The 19,051-nt window shown below is 44.5% G+C and overlaps 1 protein-coding gene across 4 annotated transcripts in view; it reads left to right on the plus strand.

Moving 5' to 3' along the window:
* The first annotated feature begins 505 nt into the window (after nucleotides 1–505).
* The window catches only part of mettl22 (methyltransferase like 22), a 38,483-nt gene continuing 19,937 nt past the window's right edge, over nucleotides 506–19,051 (plus strand). The window contains exons 1-6 of one of the 4 annotated variants that reach the window (XM_033041165.1): nucleotides 506–623; nucleotides 4,125–4,272; nucleotides 4,792–5,118; nucleotides 13,815–13,855; nucleotides 13,951–14,095; nucleotides 18,086–18,157. In XM_033041165.1, coding sequence (XP_032897056.1) covers nucleotides 4,167–4,272; nucleotides 4,792–5,118; nucleotides 13,815–13,855; nucleotides 13,951–14,095; nucleotides 18,086–18,157 — 691 coding nt within the window. In that variant the 5' untranslated portion in view covers nucleotides 506–623; nucleotides 4,125–4,166. Of the gene's footprint in view, nucleotides 624–1,333; nucleotides 1,486–3,170; nucleotides 3,194–3,884; nucleotides 3,907–4,124; nucleotides 4,273–4,791; nucleotides 5,119–13,814; nucleotides 13,856–13,950; nucleotides 14,096–18,085; nucleotides 18,158–19,051 lie in introns of those variants that run through there. The other 3 variants (XM_033041164.1, XM_033041166.1, XM_033041167.1) reach the window with 3 other exon arrangements.

Here is a 19,051-nt window from a genome sequence, read left to right on the forward strand (position 1 = left end):
GTGTGTCTGTGTTTGGGGGCGTGTATGTGTGGGGGGTATGTGTGTGTGTGGGGGGGGTGTGTGTTTGAGTGTGTGTGTGTGTTTGAGTGTGTATGTGTGTGTGTGGGGGGTGTGTGTGTTTGAGTGTGTGTATGTGTGTGTGTGGGGGGGGGTGTGTTTGTGTGTGTGTGTGTGTGTTTGAGTGTGTGTATGTGTGTGTGTGGGGGGGTGTGTGTTTGAGTGTGTGTGTGTGTGTGTGTGGGGGGGGGGTGTGTTTGAGTGTGTGTATGTGTGTGTGTGGGGGGGTGTGTGTGTTTGAGTGTGTGTATGTGTGTGTGTGGGGGGGGGTGTGTTTGAGTGTGTGTGTGTGTTTGAGTGTGTGTATGTGTGTGTGTGGGGGGGGGTGTGTTTGAGTGTGTGTGTGTGTTTGAGTGTGTGTATGTGTGTGTGTGTGGGGGGTGTGTCTGTGTATATATATATGTGTGTGTGTGTGTTTGTGAGATTAGTATCTCGGTGTCAAAGTGTGTCTCTGTGTCTGTTGTGGGGGAACCAGGGTGCGGGCGCGGGGCTGCTGGGGGAGCGGGTGGCGGACGGACCGGACGGCGGCGCCGTTAGTCGGGGATCGTGAGGTGACCGGTGACTCGGTGAGTGGGTGAGGGGGGGCGAGGCCTGGGCTCGCGGTGAGGGGGGGGCGGGGCCTGGGCTCGCGGTGAGGGGGGGCGGGGCCTGGGCTCGCGGTGAGGGGGGGGGGCCTGGGCTCGCGGTGAGGAGGGGACGGGCGGCGGGAGTGTCGGAGCTGCGGGCGGGCGGGCGGGACTAGGCCTCAGGCTGGGCAGTTGCCGCTACTCACGGCCGCCGCCGCCGCCATCAGCCCGGTCCCGGAGTGGATCCGGATCCACCGGACTGGAGCCGGAGCCGGAACGATGCTGAGGGAAATCCCGGACTGGAGTCGTCAATCGGACCGGACCGGACTGGGGTTGTGATCTCGCCAGAGTTTAGTTTACACAAGGTACACAAAATTGCTGGAGAAACTCAGCGGGTGCAGCAGCATCTATGGAGCAAAGGAAATAGGCGACGTTTCGGGCCGAGACCCTTCTTCAGACACAAGATGGATACAAAATGCTGTCCCACTTAGGCGACAACAGGCGACTTGGTTGTCGCCACGTGTTCGCTGGGGTGTCGCTGTATGGTCATAAGTCGTCTTCTCAGTCGCACAAAGGGTCGTAGCATCTTTCTGGTCGCCGCAAAAATGTCAACATGTTGAAACATTTTCGGCAACTGTGGGTTTGACGCATTTGAGCGTATCTTAACTTCTCCTGACGTAGGTGCTATGGTAGGTTGTAGCCGGTGCTGACTTCGGTGAATTCCATTGGCGACTACCTACGTCAACCGGCGACTGAATTGTCTTACCTTGCCGTAGCTTGTCGCGAGTAGACGTAGGTGTGGTCGTAGGTGAATAATGTCCTAATGCTTGCCGGTTGTCGGTAGTTTGACGTCGACTAGGAGGTAGGTTGTCGTAGACATTGTCGTAGACGTTGTCATAGGGGGTCCAGCCGCCGGTTTTTCGGTGACCTAAGTGGGACAGGCCCATAACTCAGCAGGACAGGCAGCATCGCTGGAGAGAAGAAATGGGTGACGTTTCGGGTCGAGACTCTGCTTCAGACTGATCAGTTTAGGTTAGTTGAGGAAGTAGCTGCAGGTGCTCATAAGGTTCATATGTGGGAGCAGAATTAGGCCATTCGGCCCATCAAAAGTCTACACCATTCAATCATGGCTGATCTATCTTGCCCTCCTAACCCCATTCTCCTGCCTTTTTCCCCATAATCCATGACACCCAGGATGCTGGTTTACACATTTAGTTCAGTATAGTTTATTGTCACGTGTACCGAGGTACAGTGAAAAGCTTTTTTGCTGCGTGCTATCCAGTCAACAGAAAGACTACACATGATTACAATCGAGGCGCTCACAGTGTACAGATACATGATAAGGAATAACGTTTAGTGCAAGGTATAGCCAGCAAAGTCCGATTAAAGATAGTCCGAGGGCCACAAATGAGCTAGTTAGTAGCTCTCTAGTTGTGGTAGGATGATTCAATTGCCTGATAACAGCTGTTTAATTTAGTTTATTGTCACGTGTACTGAGGTACAGTGAAAATCTTTTTTGTTGCGTGCTATCCAGTCAGCAGAAAGACTACATGATTACAATCGATCCATTCACAGTGTATAGATACAGGATAAAGGGAATAAGCAAGATAGACACAAAGTGCTGGAGTAACTCAGCGGGTCAGACAGCATCACTAGTGAAAAGGAATAGGTGACATTTCGGGCCGAGACCCTTCTTCAGACTGAGAGTCAGGGAGGTGGACACTGGAGGTAAGGGAAGGTGGGGTACAAAGCAGGAAAGGTGGAGCCCACAATAGTCCATTGTTGGCTGGGGACAAGGTGATATCGAAGGACAAATGGTGAAATTAGCAAGAGAACCAGGGTGGGGGAGGAACAGAGAGAGAGAGTGAATGCAAGGGTTACTTAAAATTCAGATAATCGGGAGACAGATTGGGATAGACTGGAGATGTGGGGATTCAGATTGGGCTGGGGAACCATATGCCTGTCCTGTGCTGGACTCGAAGCTTGCATGGGCCTGTGGCCAAAGTGAATAATTTAGACAGTTGAAATTAATTGATAGGATCACAACAAAAATCTACTATCTGTAATGGTGCCAGTTAAACTTGAGGGTTGTCACTGTAAAATTATCTGTTTCACAAAAGGAAAGGAAATCTATTATCCTTATGTGGCTTGGTGTAACGTGACTTCATAGCAACCAATGCCCTTAAAAGTGGCTGTAAAAGTTGCTCATTAGAAAGGAAAATAATGTTAGCCAGTGAATGCCAGGAATTACCATATCGTGCGAACAAATTAGAAAATATGAGTTAATGTTGAGAAATCTCAACCGTAGATCAGGATTCTGTATGTTTACACATATCCTGCTGCTGGAAAGTAAGGCACGCAATACTTTATTTATTGAAATTTAAAATGAATGAAACTGATTCTGTAACAGACTGCACAGAATAGAGAACAGTTTATCTTTTTCAAGCGGCATGGTGGCACAGAGGTAGAGTTGCAGCACCGGAGACCTGGGTTTGATCCCGACGGGTACTGTCTGTACGGAGTTGGTATGTTCTCCCCGTGACCGCGTGGGTTTTCTCCGAGATCTTCAGGTGTGTAGGTTAATTGGCTTGGTAAATGTCCCTAGTGTGTGTAGGATAGTGTTAATATGCGGGGATCGCTGGTCGGCACGGACCCGGTGGGGCGAAGGGCCTATTTCCGCGCTGTATCTCTAAACGAAACTAAAAGGAGAATTTGCCCAATAGATGAGATTTTGGACAGGAGTTTGGGATATGAAACCCTGAGCTGGAATCTTGTAGGTGAATGTGACCAGCCACATGCTAGGGATTAATTCACAGCTGACACTGCTAACTCTAACTAGGCAATGTCAGCTGCAGCTATCTATATCCCTCATAATTCTATGTAACTTCATCATGTCCCTTCTTAACCGTTGCTGCTGAAGGAAAAACAAGACCTAGTCTCTCCGGTCTTTTCTCAAAAATAAAATGCCTCATCCCAGGAAAAAATCCTGCTAAATTTCCTCTACATTTTGTGTTTTGCTTAATCTAATCTAAATTTCTTTTCGTAAACCCGTGCTGTTCTCTTCAGGATGCTCTGTTACTGTAATATTTTTTCCCACTAATGGTAGACTACATGTTGATAATTCCCTGTGGTCTCCCTCTTCTTAAATAGTACGATCATGTTTCTTTATTTAAGTGGAGGAAATAAAATGACAAACAAAATACATTTGTTTAATTTACCAATAAATTAACCTTCAATGTTTCTTCATTATTAAAGCCTTCTGATGAAGTCAACAGTTTGATTGGTGAGCGCACGTGATTAAGAATGGATCAAAGCTTTATTAAATTGTGTAACTTGCTGAATTTATTTAGAATGCTTATTGGATTTTAAATGAAAATGCTATTCAACGTTAATCTCTGGGAAAATTAAACACTGAAAATCGAATGGATGTTTTGGGGCTCTCTTTTCATTAAGTTTTCTCTTTGTGTGACGCCAGCTTGCGGTAATGTTTCTGTATTCTAGTGTGGTGACACCCTGCCATGCTGCTGCAGACACGGGGAATGCATGGATTCAATCACATTCACCAGTGACACAGTGCTTTCTGATGTCCACATCTACACCCCAAACTGTAGCCACTTGATGGTGAGGCTGAATGGAGATGGACAACCAGGTACTGAATGAATGAATGAATGAATAAGTTTATTGGCCAAGTATTCACATACAAGTATTCACATACAAGGTACACCGTGGCAGCCATCGTCGGCGCCAGCAGCAGCTACAGTGCCAGCAACTACACTGGCAGCAACTACACTGCAAGCAGCTACACTGCCAGCACCTACAGTGCAAGCAACTGTGTGAGAATTATGTTACGTCTTATCTTCCGTTGACGGAATCCGTGTGTGTTTCTCCTGAGCCGTAGTCAGAAGTGACCATGATAGATGCAGCCTGACCCATTCAACAGACATAAATGCTCAGTTTTATTACCATCTCATTTGACAACGTTGTTAGAATAGTGTATAAATCCAAAGAATGTACATTTTAAATAATATTTGCAATCTATTAATATTTATGTAGCTACAAAATGATTGATATTACAAACTTATATTTTAATGCTTTTAAAATGGTAACATGTTGTGCATTACATTGACATTACTAAAAGTACTCCAACTTCCTTTTTTAAATTCTGCAGTTTTTGTGTCGAAGTTCAAAATACTACCTAATAGTACTGCCCACAGCAAGGGTGACGTGGGGCATCTGAGCAATGAGGAAACCAGAGATGATGATTTGATTCACCAGATTGGTGGCGGTGGAGCCACTGTGAGTGGCAAAGATGAACCACGCTCTGACACCTTGCTTGATGCTGATGGAGACCTGGACGTCACGAGAAGATCTGATGGCAATCTTCACTCTGATGAAGACGATGAATGGAGAGAGAAAGTATATCCCACCATAATCAGTAAAGGGGAAGATTTTTTCAACGAGGAGCAGGAGGAAGATTGCAGTGAGATCAGAATAGGTAGGTAGACAAAAATGCTGGAGAAACTCAACGGGTGAGGCAGCATCTATGGAGAGAAGGAATAGGTGACGTTTCGCAACGAGACCCTTCTTCAGACTGATGTTGGGGGAGGTACGTCAGTATAAATGGTACTTGGCCTGCCATCAGAATATTACACAAAGGAATAAGAATGTTTTGGGATTTTTACACATGTTATATCCTATCAAGATTGATGGCCCTGTTAATAATTGTGAATATCGGCAAAATTAGTTTTCAAATATCTACTAAATGTTTGTGGAAAGCATGCTATATAACTGGACTTTGATCATTGATGGAGAAAAGTAAATTCCCTTGTTTCTTTGCCCTTTGGTTTTGTTATTTAAAATTAGTCGCAAAATCGCTTTTATAATCTGACATTTAATTTAGATTTTACTTCGGAGTCACGTGAGTGACTACGTGAAGAACCCCGCTAGGACGCATGCATGTCATTACGCTACACGCATTGCACGAGTCATTTCGATGGAGGAAGGACGTTCCTCCTAAACGGCTGGTGTATACAACCAGCGAAGACAGGTAAGAGATCTACGTTTTCTTACCTTTAGGATGGACAGAAGACGGACCAAAGCTGCAAAAAGCTGGCGGGGGAGAGCCGTGCAGGAACGGGCAGCCAGCGGCGGCAGACGGCAGGGCTGTCTCCATTGTCGGGAGCACCTGTGCCGGAGTTAGCCTCACCACTGGCGGGTGGAAAGGCTAAACGCAAAACCGACCGAGCCGTTCTTTCGGACGACTTGGATTTCGAACAGCCCCACGCCACCTTCGCTCAGGGGCCTGTGGGGCTGAAGGAATTGGAGGAGCAGCAAGCGACCAGTGACCGAGATCACTGGAACGCGTTTGAGCTGCGGGACCAGCGACCGCGAGCGGGCAGCGCTCGAAAGCTCTGTACCGCGTTGGAGCGGCAGCTGGTCCAGGACAAGCCGCCAGAGCCAGGTGCCCGAGAGCACTGGACGAAAATGGAGCGGCTGATGGAGGCAATACTCCAGAGGGGGTCTGGCTCTACTGGGCAGACATTCAGCCCCTCTGCAGTACCTTATTCAGGGCTGTATTCAGCGTCTATTGCCTCCCAGGACAGCATAGCGGGGCAGATTTGGACTGACCCTGAACAGGAACTGATGGACAACTCAGTGCAAGGGGTAAGTGGCAACTTACTTGAAATGGTGGCTCAGTTCTCGAAGCCAGAACTCACAGGGGATGATTTACCAGCCAGGTTAGCGGCAAGTGTTAATTACATGTCCCTGAACCAGCTACAGGGACAAGCCCTAATTGACACCATGGGGCGTCACTTGCAACCTGGAAACTGTAAATCCCTTAATGTCCCAACCGTGAACGCATGTATTTGGAAGCATGTAGGAGCAAGCATCAGGACCAGGGATGTCTTACTACAAAAAGTACTTAAAACCCTCACCGCAGGGATAACGGCATTCACATGAACCCTGAATGAGGAAGATATGAGTCAACACCACAAAGATGCCCTCGCCCTCTTCTGCAATACCCAATATGAACTGAATAATATCAGAAAGAAGAGTATACAGCCGGTACTAGACCCAAAATTTGCGGGATTATGCAGAACAGAAACAACCACCGAAAAGACTTACCTGTTTGGAGGGGACCTACCAAAACAGGTAAAAGATTTGGACGAAGAATCCAAAGCCCTGGGAATTATAAAAGCTACCAAACGCTACCCCCAGAAGTACCACCCCTATGCACTCATGGGTCGCAAGGACTACTCCGGAGAACAGTCGAGGGCAAGACCAATCCAACTTTTTTAGGACATGGCCCAGGCCGGCCCTCGTGGAAGATGCACCCATCTACAACACAAATCAAGACACCGGGGCCTCAACGTCCTCGGGGACAAGGGAAGAAATAAGACCACTGGTAACCATAGAGGTAGGTGGGTCTGGTCCCTTACTTATTAACGATAGCATGGGTGTTGGTGGCAGATTACACTTTTTTCTGGATGCATGGTATAAGTTGACATCAGATACTTATATCCTAAGCAGTATCCAGGGATATACGATAGAGTTCTTACAACCACGTAATCCTCCAGTCCAGCATGTACCGAACAGAGTGTTCAGGCTTAACGGCGAAGATAAAGCAAAAGCACATGCTGAACTGCAGAGACTCCATAAACTGGGGATAATTGAACAAACCCAACACAAACCTTTAGAATTCGTGTCCAACATTTTTATTAAACATAAGAAAGATGGTGGTTGCCGCATCATCATAGATTTGAGTAATTTGAATGTTTTTGTAAAATATATTCATTTCAAAATGGAAACCTTTGCTACTGCTAAACTATTAATCTCCAAAGGTTACTATATGGCAAGCATTGATTTAAAAGATGCTTACTATTCAGTACCCATAACAGGTGACCACAGACGTTATTTGAAATTTAATTGGATGGGTCAACACTGGCAATACAGAGCACTACCAAATGGACTTACTTCTGCACCTAGGTTATTTACCAAAATATTAAAACCAGCCTTAGCTTTCCTACGTGAACATAAACACATTGTGATGGCTTACTTGGATGATATACTTATATTGGGCAAAAGGGTAAAACAAGCAGAATTAACAATAACAGCCACTATACAATTATTTGAAAGCCTAGGATTCATTATCCATCCAATTAAATCAAAATTGGAACCATCTATTAGACAGGTGGCGAGAATGATTGGCAAGATAATAGCAGCCTTTCCAGCTGCCCTTATATTATCAGAATTTACAAAGGGCAAAAATAAGAGCTCTAAAATACAATGGAGGTCATTTTGATAGACATGTGGAACTACCAAAAGAAGCCATACTAGAACTACAATGGTGGAAAGAAAACATTAGGCATTGTTCCAATCCAATCATTATCAGCAATCCGTCTATCACACTACAAACGGATGCTAGTGCTCTCGGATGGGGTGCCACGGATTCCATCACCAGCTGTGGTGGGAGATGGAATGAACAGGAGTCATCATTGCTACACACTTTGGGCATAAATTACTTAGAAATGTTGGGAGCTTTTCACGGCCTTAAGTCATATTGCTTAGGGTTATCTCACCAGCATATAAGATTACAAATTGATAACACCACTGTGGTAGCATACATCAACCACATGGGTGGAAACAAATCGACATCATGTGACAATCTGGCAAACAAGATCTGGCAATGGTGTATCCACAGAGGAATTTGGATATCAGCTACCTACTTACCAGGTAGACAAAACTTAGTGGCAGACACCAGGTCACGCAAATTCAATGAGAACATCGAATGGATGTTGGACAAAAAAGTTTTTGCTGAAATTACAGCACGATACGGAACACCAGATGTCGATCTATTCGCATCCAGGCTTAACCACCAAGTGCCAAAATATGTATCATGGGAACCAGACCCTGGGGCAGCAGCTACAGATGCTTTTTCGCTGCATTGGGGGAAATTGTTCTTTTATGCATTCCCTCCCTTCTGCCTCATCAGTCGGGTACTAAGTAAGATAAGACAAGACTCTGCGTCTGGTATCTTAATAGTACCCGATTGGCCTACCCAACCATGGTTCCCATTGGTACAGGAGATGATATTAGAACCTCACATCACCATTCAACACAGACCGGATCTACTGGTAAATCCAGCAACTAGGACAAGTCATCCTTGTCACCGTCACATTAACGTTTTGGTTTGTAGAGTCTGAAAGCTCCTTTATTACACCTGGGCTTAACAACGAGAGCTATGAACATGATCGCTGGAGCCCAGCGAGAGTCAACAAAAAATCAATACCTAGTATATATCAGAAAATGGCACAGGTATTGCAACCAGAACAACATTATCCACAGACCTACAAACATTCAACCGGTATTGGAATTTCTGGTAAATTTACACCATGACGAGCGACTTACGTACAGCGCCATCAACTGTGCCAGAAGTGCCCTGTCTACCTACCTCTGGAGAGAAACGGAACGACAGCCTGTGGGGTCACACCCTTTGGTAGCCAAGCTCATGAGGGGCATATTCAATGCTAACCCTCCTAAGGCCAGATATTCCCATATATGGGATGTTGGCATCGTTCTGAATCTACTAATGAACTGGACTCCAGCCACTAGTCTGTCATTACAGACTTTGACCTTAAAAACGGTCATGCTGATGGCATTGGTCACAGCACAAAGGGCGCAGTCCCTACACAAATTGAGGCTGGATACCATGACCAGTTCGCAGGAAAATTTACATTTTTACATCCAGGAACTGGTAAAACAGAACAGACAGGGATCGGCAGGCCTAAAAGTGATTTTCAATAACTACCCTGCAGATGAGCGTCTGTATGTGGTAACACATCTCAAAGAGTACATTAAACAAACCAAAACCATCAGAGGCACAGAACAGGCACTGCTCATTAGCCACAGACAGCCTCATAAACGAATAACAAAACAGACCATTTCCAAATGGATAAAACAAGTACTTACTAAAGCAGGTATAGATACTAATTGTTTTAAATCTCACTCCACCAGGGCTGCAGCTACGTCGGCAGCATACAAGTTGGATGTTCCATTGGATCAGATCCTCAAAACGGCAGGATGGTCATCAGAAGGAACTTTCCGTAAATTTTATAATAAACCAGTGGAGGAAACTGGAACTTTTTCAAAACCTATATTAAGTTCTGTAATATAATTTGTCCCCATCAATATTCGGGGTTTTATGATTTCTTTTGTTAATAAAATTGTTTGTTGCATCCACATACCGTATGGATGTCGAAAATATTTCTCCCCTATACCAAAGCAGATGTGTGTCATGGACTCGTCCACGGCATGAAATCACAGAGCTTTGAAATCTTCACGTAGTCACTCACGTGACTCCGAAGTAAAATAGTAAGATTAAACGAGAACTTACCAGTTTGAAGTTTGATCTTTATTTTATGAGGAGTAACGTTGAGGGAATACGTGCCCTCCGCTCCCACCCTTGATCATATACTCAACTGGTATCTCTCTCTAATCTTACTATGTTTAGTCATTATAGTTATCTGTGATTCCACACCGCTGCTTTGAAGAATGACACGCATGCGTCCTAGCGGGGTTCTTCACATATTCCCTCAACGTTACTCCTCATAAAATAAAGATCAAACTTCAAACTGGTAAGTTCTCGTTTAATCTTACTATTATTTGCCCACAATTCTAGGACAATAAGATAAAGGTCACAGATTATCAAGATTCAGATGATTATTATTATGTAATGTGAATCACTGTATTCTGATTGAAATGACAATAAATGGCCAGCAACATAGATTGTTTTTAAAGACAGGGTAAATGTAATCACAGTTAGTTAATATTTTAAAATTGTATTTACTTTAGAAACGGTAAATTCACACTGTAACCTAATGTTATGCACCTTCCACAAAAATTACACAATGAAGCACCGTATAATAGGATAGAGAGATGTAAAAACATTGGAATTCTGTAAAAATGCAACTTACAGCATTCACCAGAAGTATTTAAAGTGGTGGTGGATAAATATTTGATATGGAGGGAAAGGAGAAATGGCACAGAAAATTAGTCGAAGCCACCATAGATCAGCTGCCATCACCCGGAATGATGTAGGAGCTTTCAAGGGTCTAATGAGCTACCCCTGTTTTTAGTTTTAGTTTAGAGATACAGCGCGGAAACAGGTCCTTCGGCCCACCGAGTCCACGCCGACCAGCGATCCTCGCACATTAACACTATCCTACACACCCTAGGGACAATTTACACATACACCAAGCTAATTAAACTACAAACCTGTACATCTTTGGAGTGTGGGAGGAAACCGAAGATCTCGAAGAAAACCCACGCGGTCACGGGGAGAATGTACAAACTCCGTACAGACAGCAACCGTAGTCGGGATCGAACAAGCGCTGTAAGGCTCTACCACTGCGCCACCATGCTGCCCCTGCTCTCAATTTTTTTTGTCCTTGGACCAAACAACATTCATGACTGGGTCTGAAGAAGGGTCTCGACCCAAACGACACCCATTCCTTCTCTCCATAGATGCTGCCTGTCCCGTTGAGTTACTCCAGCTTTTTGTGTCTCTTCAGCATTCATGACTTTTAGATTAGCCATAATGCATAATGTTATCATTTTGGAATTGATATTCGGGTCAGATTGTGTTTCCTTTTTAATAGTTCAAGGCCAAAAGTAAATATTTATCTCCGTACCAACCTTGAATACAAATGCAATTCCTGACAACACTTTCTATTGTAAATTAAATCCATTTAATGCTGTGAATTACTAGTGTAAACCTGGAAGATTAATTACATCCTTCCCCAGTGGGCATGCTGAGGTGGCACAGTAAGAGAAAGCCTTACGTAGGCATGTATGTTAGCAGTTTCACTATCAATAAGAAAACCTTAAGAAATCTAACATTTAACATGTAGACTGCTGTACGTCTGCGCCTGTGGTTCAGTTATCTAAGGCATGTGAGAGCACATGATGGTGTACTCTAAGGCATGTGAGAGCACCGTTCTGGTTATAATCCCCATTGGTTACCGGGTTACTGTCTGTGATGTTTATTTGTATATTCAAAAAAGCCCCTCACTGTCGTTCCTTAAAACTGCATTCTTCAGATTTATGCTTCAGTGTCCAGTGGAGCCGTAGAGTGATACAGCGTGGAAACAGGCCCTTCGGCCCAACTTGCCCACACCCGCCAATATGTCCCAGCTACACTAGTCCCACCTAATAATAATAATAATACATTTTATTTATGGGCGCCTTTCAAGAGTCTCAAGGACACCTTACAAAAATTTAGCGGGTAGAGGAAAAACATGTAAGGGGAATGAAATAAATAGTAGAGACATGACTAGTACACAAAGTAAAGACAGAATTCAATACAAAACACAATATGAGGCAATTAATGCACAGATGAAAAGGGAGGGGGACGTGGGGCTAAGGATAGGCAGAGATGAAGAGATGGGTCTTGAGGCGGGACTGGAAGATGGTGAGGGACACGGAATTGCGGATCAGTTGGGGGAGGGAGTTCCAGAGCCTGGGAGCTGCCCTGGAGAAGGCTCTGTCCCCAAAACTGCGGAGGTTGGACTTGTGGATGGAGAGGAGACCGGCTGATGTAGATCTGAGGGACCGTGAGGGTTGGTAAGGGAGAGGAGGTCAGTGAGATATGGGGGGGCCAGATGGTGGAGGGCTTTGTAGGTGAGGATCAGGATTTTGTAGTTGATCCGGTGGGAGATGGGAAGCCAGTGAAGTTGTTTGAGGACTGGAGTGATGTGATGCCAGGATTTGGTGTGGGTGATGAGTCGGGCGGCTGCGTTCTGGACCAGTTGGAGTCGGTTGATGTAGGTGGAGCTGATGCCAAGGAGCAGTGAGTTGCAGTAGTCCAGTCGGGAGGAGATGAAGGCATGGATGAGTCTTTCAGCAGCGGGAGGTGTGAGAGAGGGTCTGAGTTTGGCGATGTTGCGGAGATGAAAGAAGGAGGTTTTAATGACATGGCGGATGTGAGGCTCAAGGGAGAGGGTGGAATCAAAGATCACGCCAAGGTTGCGGGCCTGGGGAGATGGGGAGACAGTGGTGCCGTCGATGGTGAGAGTGGGGTTATTGATTTTGCTGAGTGTGGCTTTGGAGCCACCTGCCCACGTTTGACCCATATCCCTCCAAACCTGTCTTCTCCATATACCTGTCTAACTGTTTCTTAAATGTTGGGATAGTCCTGCCTCAACTACCTCCTCTGGCAGCTTGTTCCATGCACCCACCACTCTTTGTATGAAAAAGTTACCCCTCAGATTCCTATTCAATCTTTTCCCCTTCATCTTAAACCAATGTCCTCTGGTCCTCAATTCCCCAACTCTGGGCAAGAGACTATGTGCATCTACCCAATCTTTTAATCTCATGGTTTTATACACCTCAAAAAGATTACCCCTCATCCTCCTGCGCTTTCAAGGAGTCCCAGCCTGCTCAACCTCTTCCTATCGCTCAGATCCTCTAGTCCTGGCAACATCCTCATGAATCTTCTCTGTTCCCTTTCCTATAACACGGTTCACTGAACTGAACACAATACTCTAAATGCGTCCTCACCAACATCTTATACAACTGCAACATGACCTTCCAACTTCTGTGCTCAATACGCTGACTGATGAAGGCAAATGTGCCAAAAGCGTTTTTGACCACCTTATCTACCTAGCAGATTTAATTGCATTGATTGTTTAATGAATGTTAAAACAAGACTGTATTGCACGCACATCATTTATTTATAAAACGATTTTTTCGTCCATTGATATCATTCTCTTTGATACCATTCTCTATAATTGTGATCTGCTGTGATCGCTGCGTTTAGTTATTCTACTCTTTGCTCCCGTGCCTTCAGTTGCCAAAGTTCTCACAGAAATTTCCTCCCTACACCTTTTTTGCCTCCCTTTCCTTTTAAGGCACTCCATAAAATTGGCCATATTTTTAGTTACCTATTTTAATATCTCTACACGTAATTCAATGTTAACTTGAGATTGGTATGCGTTATAAAGGAGCTGTATGAATGGAAGTTAGACACAAAAAGCTGGAGTAACTCAGCGGGTCAGCCAGCATCTCTGGAGAGAAGGGATGGGTGATCGACACCCTTCTTCAGTATAAATGGAAGTTGTGATGCATATTTTTGTAAAGGCACATGAAACATCTGCTAAAATACAATATGTTATATATATTTCCTTTTTACAGAACACACAATGGGTACTGCGCTGGAGGATGTCGGAAAGCAGGTATCCTATATATATAAATATATATATATTGCTTACAAAATTGAAATTAAATATATATTTAAAAATCCGTTTGACGGTAATCTTCCCATCTGCAGGTGTGGCGGGGTGCTTTTCTCCTTGCTGACTACATTTTAAATTATAGTCACCTATTCAAAGACCACACCGTTCTGGAGTTGGGAGCGGGCACAGGAATGACCAGCATTGTCATGGCAACTGTTGCTAAGACCATTTATTGCACAGGTGAGACAAAAACATGTTTGGATAATTAATTCACATTGATCGTTTGGTATTGACTACCCACCACTAATGGAAGTTTTGCAAATGTACAGTCAATAGCTGTGTTCTCAAAACACTCAGCATCGTAGGGGTGAAAGCAATCTGTGTTCTGCTTTACAATTTATTGTTAATTGTGTTGTGATGGTTGTGTTTAGATAAACAAATATTAATGGCATAGCTTCCACAACCAGGGAGTTGCATGAGAAGTAGTTAATAAGGTTACAGGTCAAATATTTATTGGGCATTGTTGCAAGCAACAGCGGCCCCTGTGAGGATTTGGAAGGCTGAGTAGAATAGCTGAGTGGTGTGTAGAGAATGCCAGACACTGCACTCTGCCATTGGGAAGAATAATAAATCCTCATTGGGAGAATAATAAAGAGATGTACGCAGTGAATCCTCAGGCTATTGTTCAGGGCCAAACCACCGCACCTACTTCATCAAGGACCATGCACCCATCATAGGATCTGTCCTCAACTCTGCAGCAAATGAAACAGCCAAGTCTGAGGAAACTTGTGTTGGTGTGATTGATGTCCAAGTATGAGAGTTGTTTGGAGCCTGGGGGTTATTATTTGTTCTCTCACTCCCTGTGGAATTTGTTTCAACTTTTCACTGACTTGTCCGGTTTGCCTGGAGGTGCTGCCAGAGCTGCAGGCATTCTCTGCCAAATGGGGCTGAAACAATGTTTGTAATGCCTTTGTTAACCCTGGCAGCTGGCTGAAATAAACACAGCTAACAAGCAGAACGTATTGAAGTAGAGATGAATGGTACTAATGTGATTGTCCTTTCAAAGAACCACACGTGGACTGTATGATGAATGGTTTACTCAGCCACAGCCTCTTTCAGCTGAGATTAGGCTGCAGTGGCCATTAATATTGGCCAAGGCATGTGGTAGGCTAATTGCATACTTACAAACTCCCCACCATAAGCAGCGGGACTGCAGATTGACCAATAACATTCAAATGCATTACGTGAAGGAAGTGGAGTCTTCTTAAAATTAATTGGAAATTTGCTGAGTTAAATAAAACAAATGTCTCGGAGTAGCCGCCGAACCACGGCCTGCAGGAGGGGAGGGTGCCGAGCCGGCCCCCCCTGCTCATCCCCCAAAGACCAGAGACCGACCGAGAGGATGGAGCTAGTGACGGCGATGAGTGAGGAGGGAGAGGGACCTGGTCTGGCATTCCACGCCCTCCTGGCCAGCTGCAGGAGGTGCTCAAAAGGTGGACAGGCAAAGAGAGAAACACAGGTCGACCCACACGTCCAAGGAAGACGATGGCTGGAGGCCCCGCAACTGCCTGGGACTTGCCTGGATCGGGCACCCCTCATAAGAACTACAGCACGGGCTAGACTCTGGAAACGGCACCAAAAACCTGTCTCTTGCATGTGTCCTCAGCGGACTGTTTCAGCACACTTTGCCAATCAGGAATGTGTTTACATATGGACATACTTTACTGGGTTGTATGTAAGAAAGTACGTGTGTAAGCATTTGCACAGGTGGCAATAAAAACACCATTGACATTGTCATTCACCACTCCATGAACCGATGTGACCAACAGTGGGTGTTAACGTTTAAAGGCCCTAATTTGCTGGAACATTGATCTCTCAGTGCCATGGAGAAAGCATTAAATCAGTTGGGGATCAACAGGAGTATAAAACAATATAAACAGCTGTTGGAATTAGGATAAATATGATTTACTGGAAATTGAATGATGAGCAGCATTGAAATGACATAAAATGGGCTTACAATTAATAACATTCCAATGATTTTTGTACAATATTGTGACATACCTTTTGTAAACTTTTAAAATAATTTAAAATATGTGCAGACATATAAATACCTTGGAGTGCACCTTGATAACAAACTGGACTGGTCTGTCAACTCTGACTCCCTCTACAAAAAAGGCCAGAGCAGACTCTTTTTCCTCAGAAGGCTCAAATCCTTCAATGTGTGTAAGGATATGCTGCACATGTTTTACAACACAGTGGTTGCAAGCGTTATTTTCTACGCTGTTGTCTGCTGGGGCAACAGCATTAGTGCAAAAAACAATAGGAAGCTGGTCAAACTGGTTAATCGAGCTAGCTCAGTGCTGGAGGGGAGAGTAGACTCTGGGATGGATGTGCTTGAGAGGCGTATGAGGCACAAGGTGCAGGTCATCCTGAAAAACCCCGGGCATCCCCTCCATATAATTCTGGAGAGTCAAAAGAGCACTCGGAACAACAACCGGCTCCTCTCCCTGCCCTGTAGAACGGAGCGGTTCAGGAGATCCTTCACCCCTGCAGCCATTAGATTTTATAATTCGGACCGCTAGGCTGTAGGGGGATGCATTTTGCAATTACTAATTTTTAACTGTTAATTATTGGTCTTTTTAAGTATTTATTGCTCTCAGGTAGTGTCCACATTGTATTCTATGTATTTTCTGTCTGCGTTCGTTTTGAATCTGTGGGTTTGTTGGTTGGGAGCTTCTGGACATCTGAATTTCCCTGAGGGGATCAATAAAGTATTTATTATTATTATTAATTATTATTAATCCCGTGCCTTACGTATTTCTACACACATTACACAAGGTAATAGTCACAATACCAACAAATGAGTACGTGATGAATCATTGATGTGGATCAACAACCAGAGGGACAGCAAGAACATTGTTTCCTGACGATTTACTGCCGCATTGTCCATGCTGTCTCATGAACATTCACACTATGCCATTAGAAACAAATATATACAACCAGCTGACTAGGGAAGACAATCTAAGCATTGTGTAGGAAGGAACCGCAGATGCTGGTTTAAACCGAAGATAGACACAAAAAGCTGGAATAACTCGGCGGGTCAGACAGCATCTCTGGAGAGAAGGAATAAGGGTCGAGACCCTTCTTCAGTCCAATGCAGGTCATCGCAGGTTCTGTGCTGATTGTGTCTCGTGTCTGCCCGAAGGAAGCATCAAACGTGAAGACTAGTATTGTCTAATAGCCACTGCAACGGTTCAGAGGGTGGCAGACCAAAGCTGCGGGTCATCGATGAACACCTTGAACTGGGTGCCGATTGCTTCTTTACTGGCGTAACCTGTGATGCTTTCAAAGATTTCCAACACCACACTCTCTGCGTGGAGGTGTGTAGTTAGTGGTGAGTGTAGCTCAATCACCATGCTGTTTTGTACCTCTTCTATTTTGGTCCTAATGATGATAAGAACTGAATCTCACAGAGAACAAAGCAGCACGGCTTTCATCCACATGAATAGAAGCAACGTTTGGTCCCAAAAATTGTCGTCCTTTTTTACTAACTGGATAAAAAGATTTTTGATGGAACAACTGATGATTGAGGTACCATTCCTGACCTTGAGAATAAATCTCCAGCGCTGCAATCATTGCACTTGCTGCCTGAGAGTCATGTAAGGGCCACAAGTCACATTTTCATCGGACTACCCTCTTCATTATGTAATGTTAGATTAAAGTGGCTGCAGCACAGATAATGGTACATATCTAACAAGAAGATGAAGGGTATTTCAAGAAAGATGTATTAAGGAGACCAAAGGAAAAGATTCATCCAGCAGTACTTAGCGGGGACCATGGCAGAAGCTTCCTCATGGCCATCCCTGGAAGCGACGACACGATGCATTCTGACACGTCAGGCGACAATTCTGTCAACATGTTAGACGACAACAGAAGCCAACAGCGAGCAAAATCGTCTGACACACGAGCGAATGAATACTTAGCTAGAAGTTATAACAAAGATGGATGAAAATCAGTGGTGGAGGAACTCAGTGGGTCAAGCAGCATGTGCAGAGGGAATGGACAGTTGGCGTTTCGGGTCGAGACCAATCTTCAGACTGATCCAGCACTTTGTTCCTTGCTCAACAATCTAGCATTTAAATTGTACGTTTCCCATTAGATAATTATCATTTAACGATGTATACTGTATATATCATCTATAGACTTCAACCTATATATTTTTATTTTCAGATGTTGGTGAAGATTTACTGAATATGTGTGAACGAAATGTAATCGCAAACAAACATATTTATGGAACGACAGGTAAAAGAAATATAGTCAAATCTTTTATAAGTTTCTGCTCGGTTTCTTTTCTTTTCAAGCAGTAAGCTACTAAATAGTTCAGTCTGAAGAAGGGTCTTGACCCGAAACGTCACCCATTCCTTCTCTCCGGAGACGCTGCCTGTCCCGCTGAGTTACTCCAGCATTTTGCGCCTATCTTTGGTTTAAACCAGCATCTGCAGTTCCTTCCCACACTAAATAGTTTATGTTTAAGTAGAAGGTACAAAAACTTGACTCAGGAAGCTTAACCAGGCCCAGGGACAGCTTCTTCCCTGTTGTGAGCAGAATACTGAACGGTCCTTTCATAACCTAGGGTGTAAACCTGATCTTATAACATATTTCTCTGCCATCATTGTACTTTTTCTCTAACACTATATTCTGCTCCCTGGTATTTTCCCCTTTACACTGATTGTGCTCATATACAGTATGATCTGATTTAATCGGATAGCATGCAAACAAGCCTTTTCTCTGTATTTCAGTACATATGTCAAAAATATACCAATATCTAACTTAAGGGCCTGTCTCACTTAGGCGATTTTTTAGGGGACTGCCGGTGACTAGGCTGTCACCACATGGTTGCCGGGGTGTCGCCTGTATGGTCGTGAGTTGCAAAAAGAGTTGTGGCATTTTTTTGGTCGCTGCTGGATTTTGAAATGTTCAAAACTTTTTGGCGACTGTCGGCGACCGTGGGCTTGTCGTAGCTTGTCTTCTCCTGACGTAGGTGCTGTTGTAGGTTGTCGCCAGGATGGTGTAGGTTGTCGCCGGTGCTGACTTCGGTGAATTGTCGTAGTCGCCAGCAGTTGCCTAAAAAATCGCCTAGCGGGACAGGCTCTTAAGCTTGTTCATAGAGTCAGCATATGAACTTCAGCTACCACC

The sequence above is a fragment of the Amblyraja radiata genome, chromosome 22, assembly GCF_010909765.2.
Source record: "Amblyraja radiata isolate CabotCenter1 chromosome 22, sAmbRad1.1.pri, whole genome shotgun sequence".
Classification (NCBI taxonomy): domain Eukaryota; kingdom Metazoa; phylum Chordata; class Chondrichthyes; order Rajiformes; family Rajidae; genus Amblyraja; species Amblyraja radiata.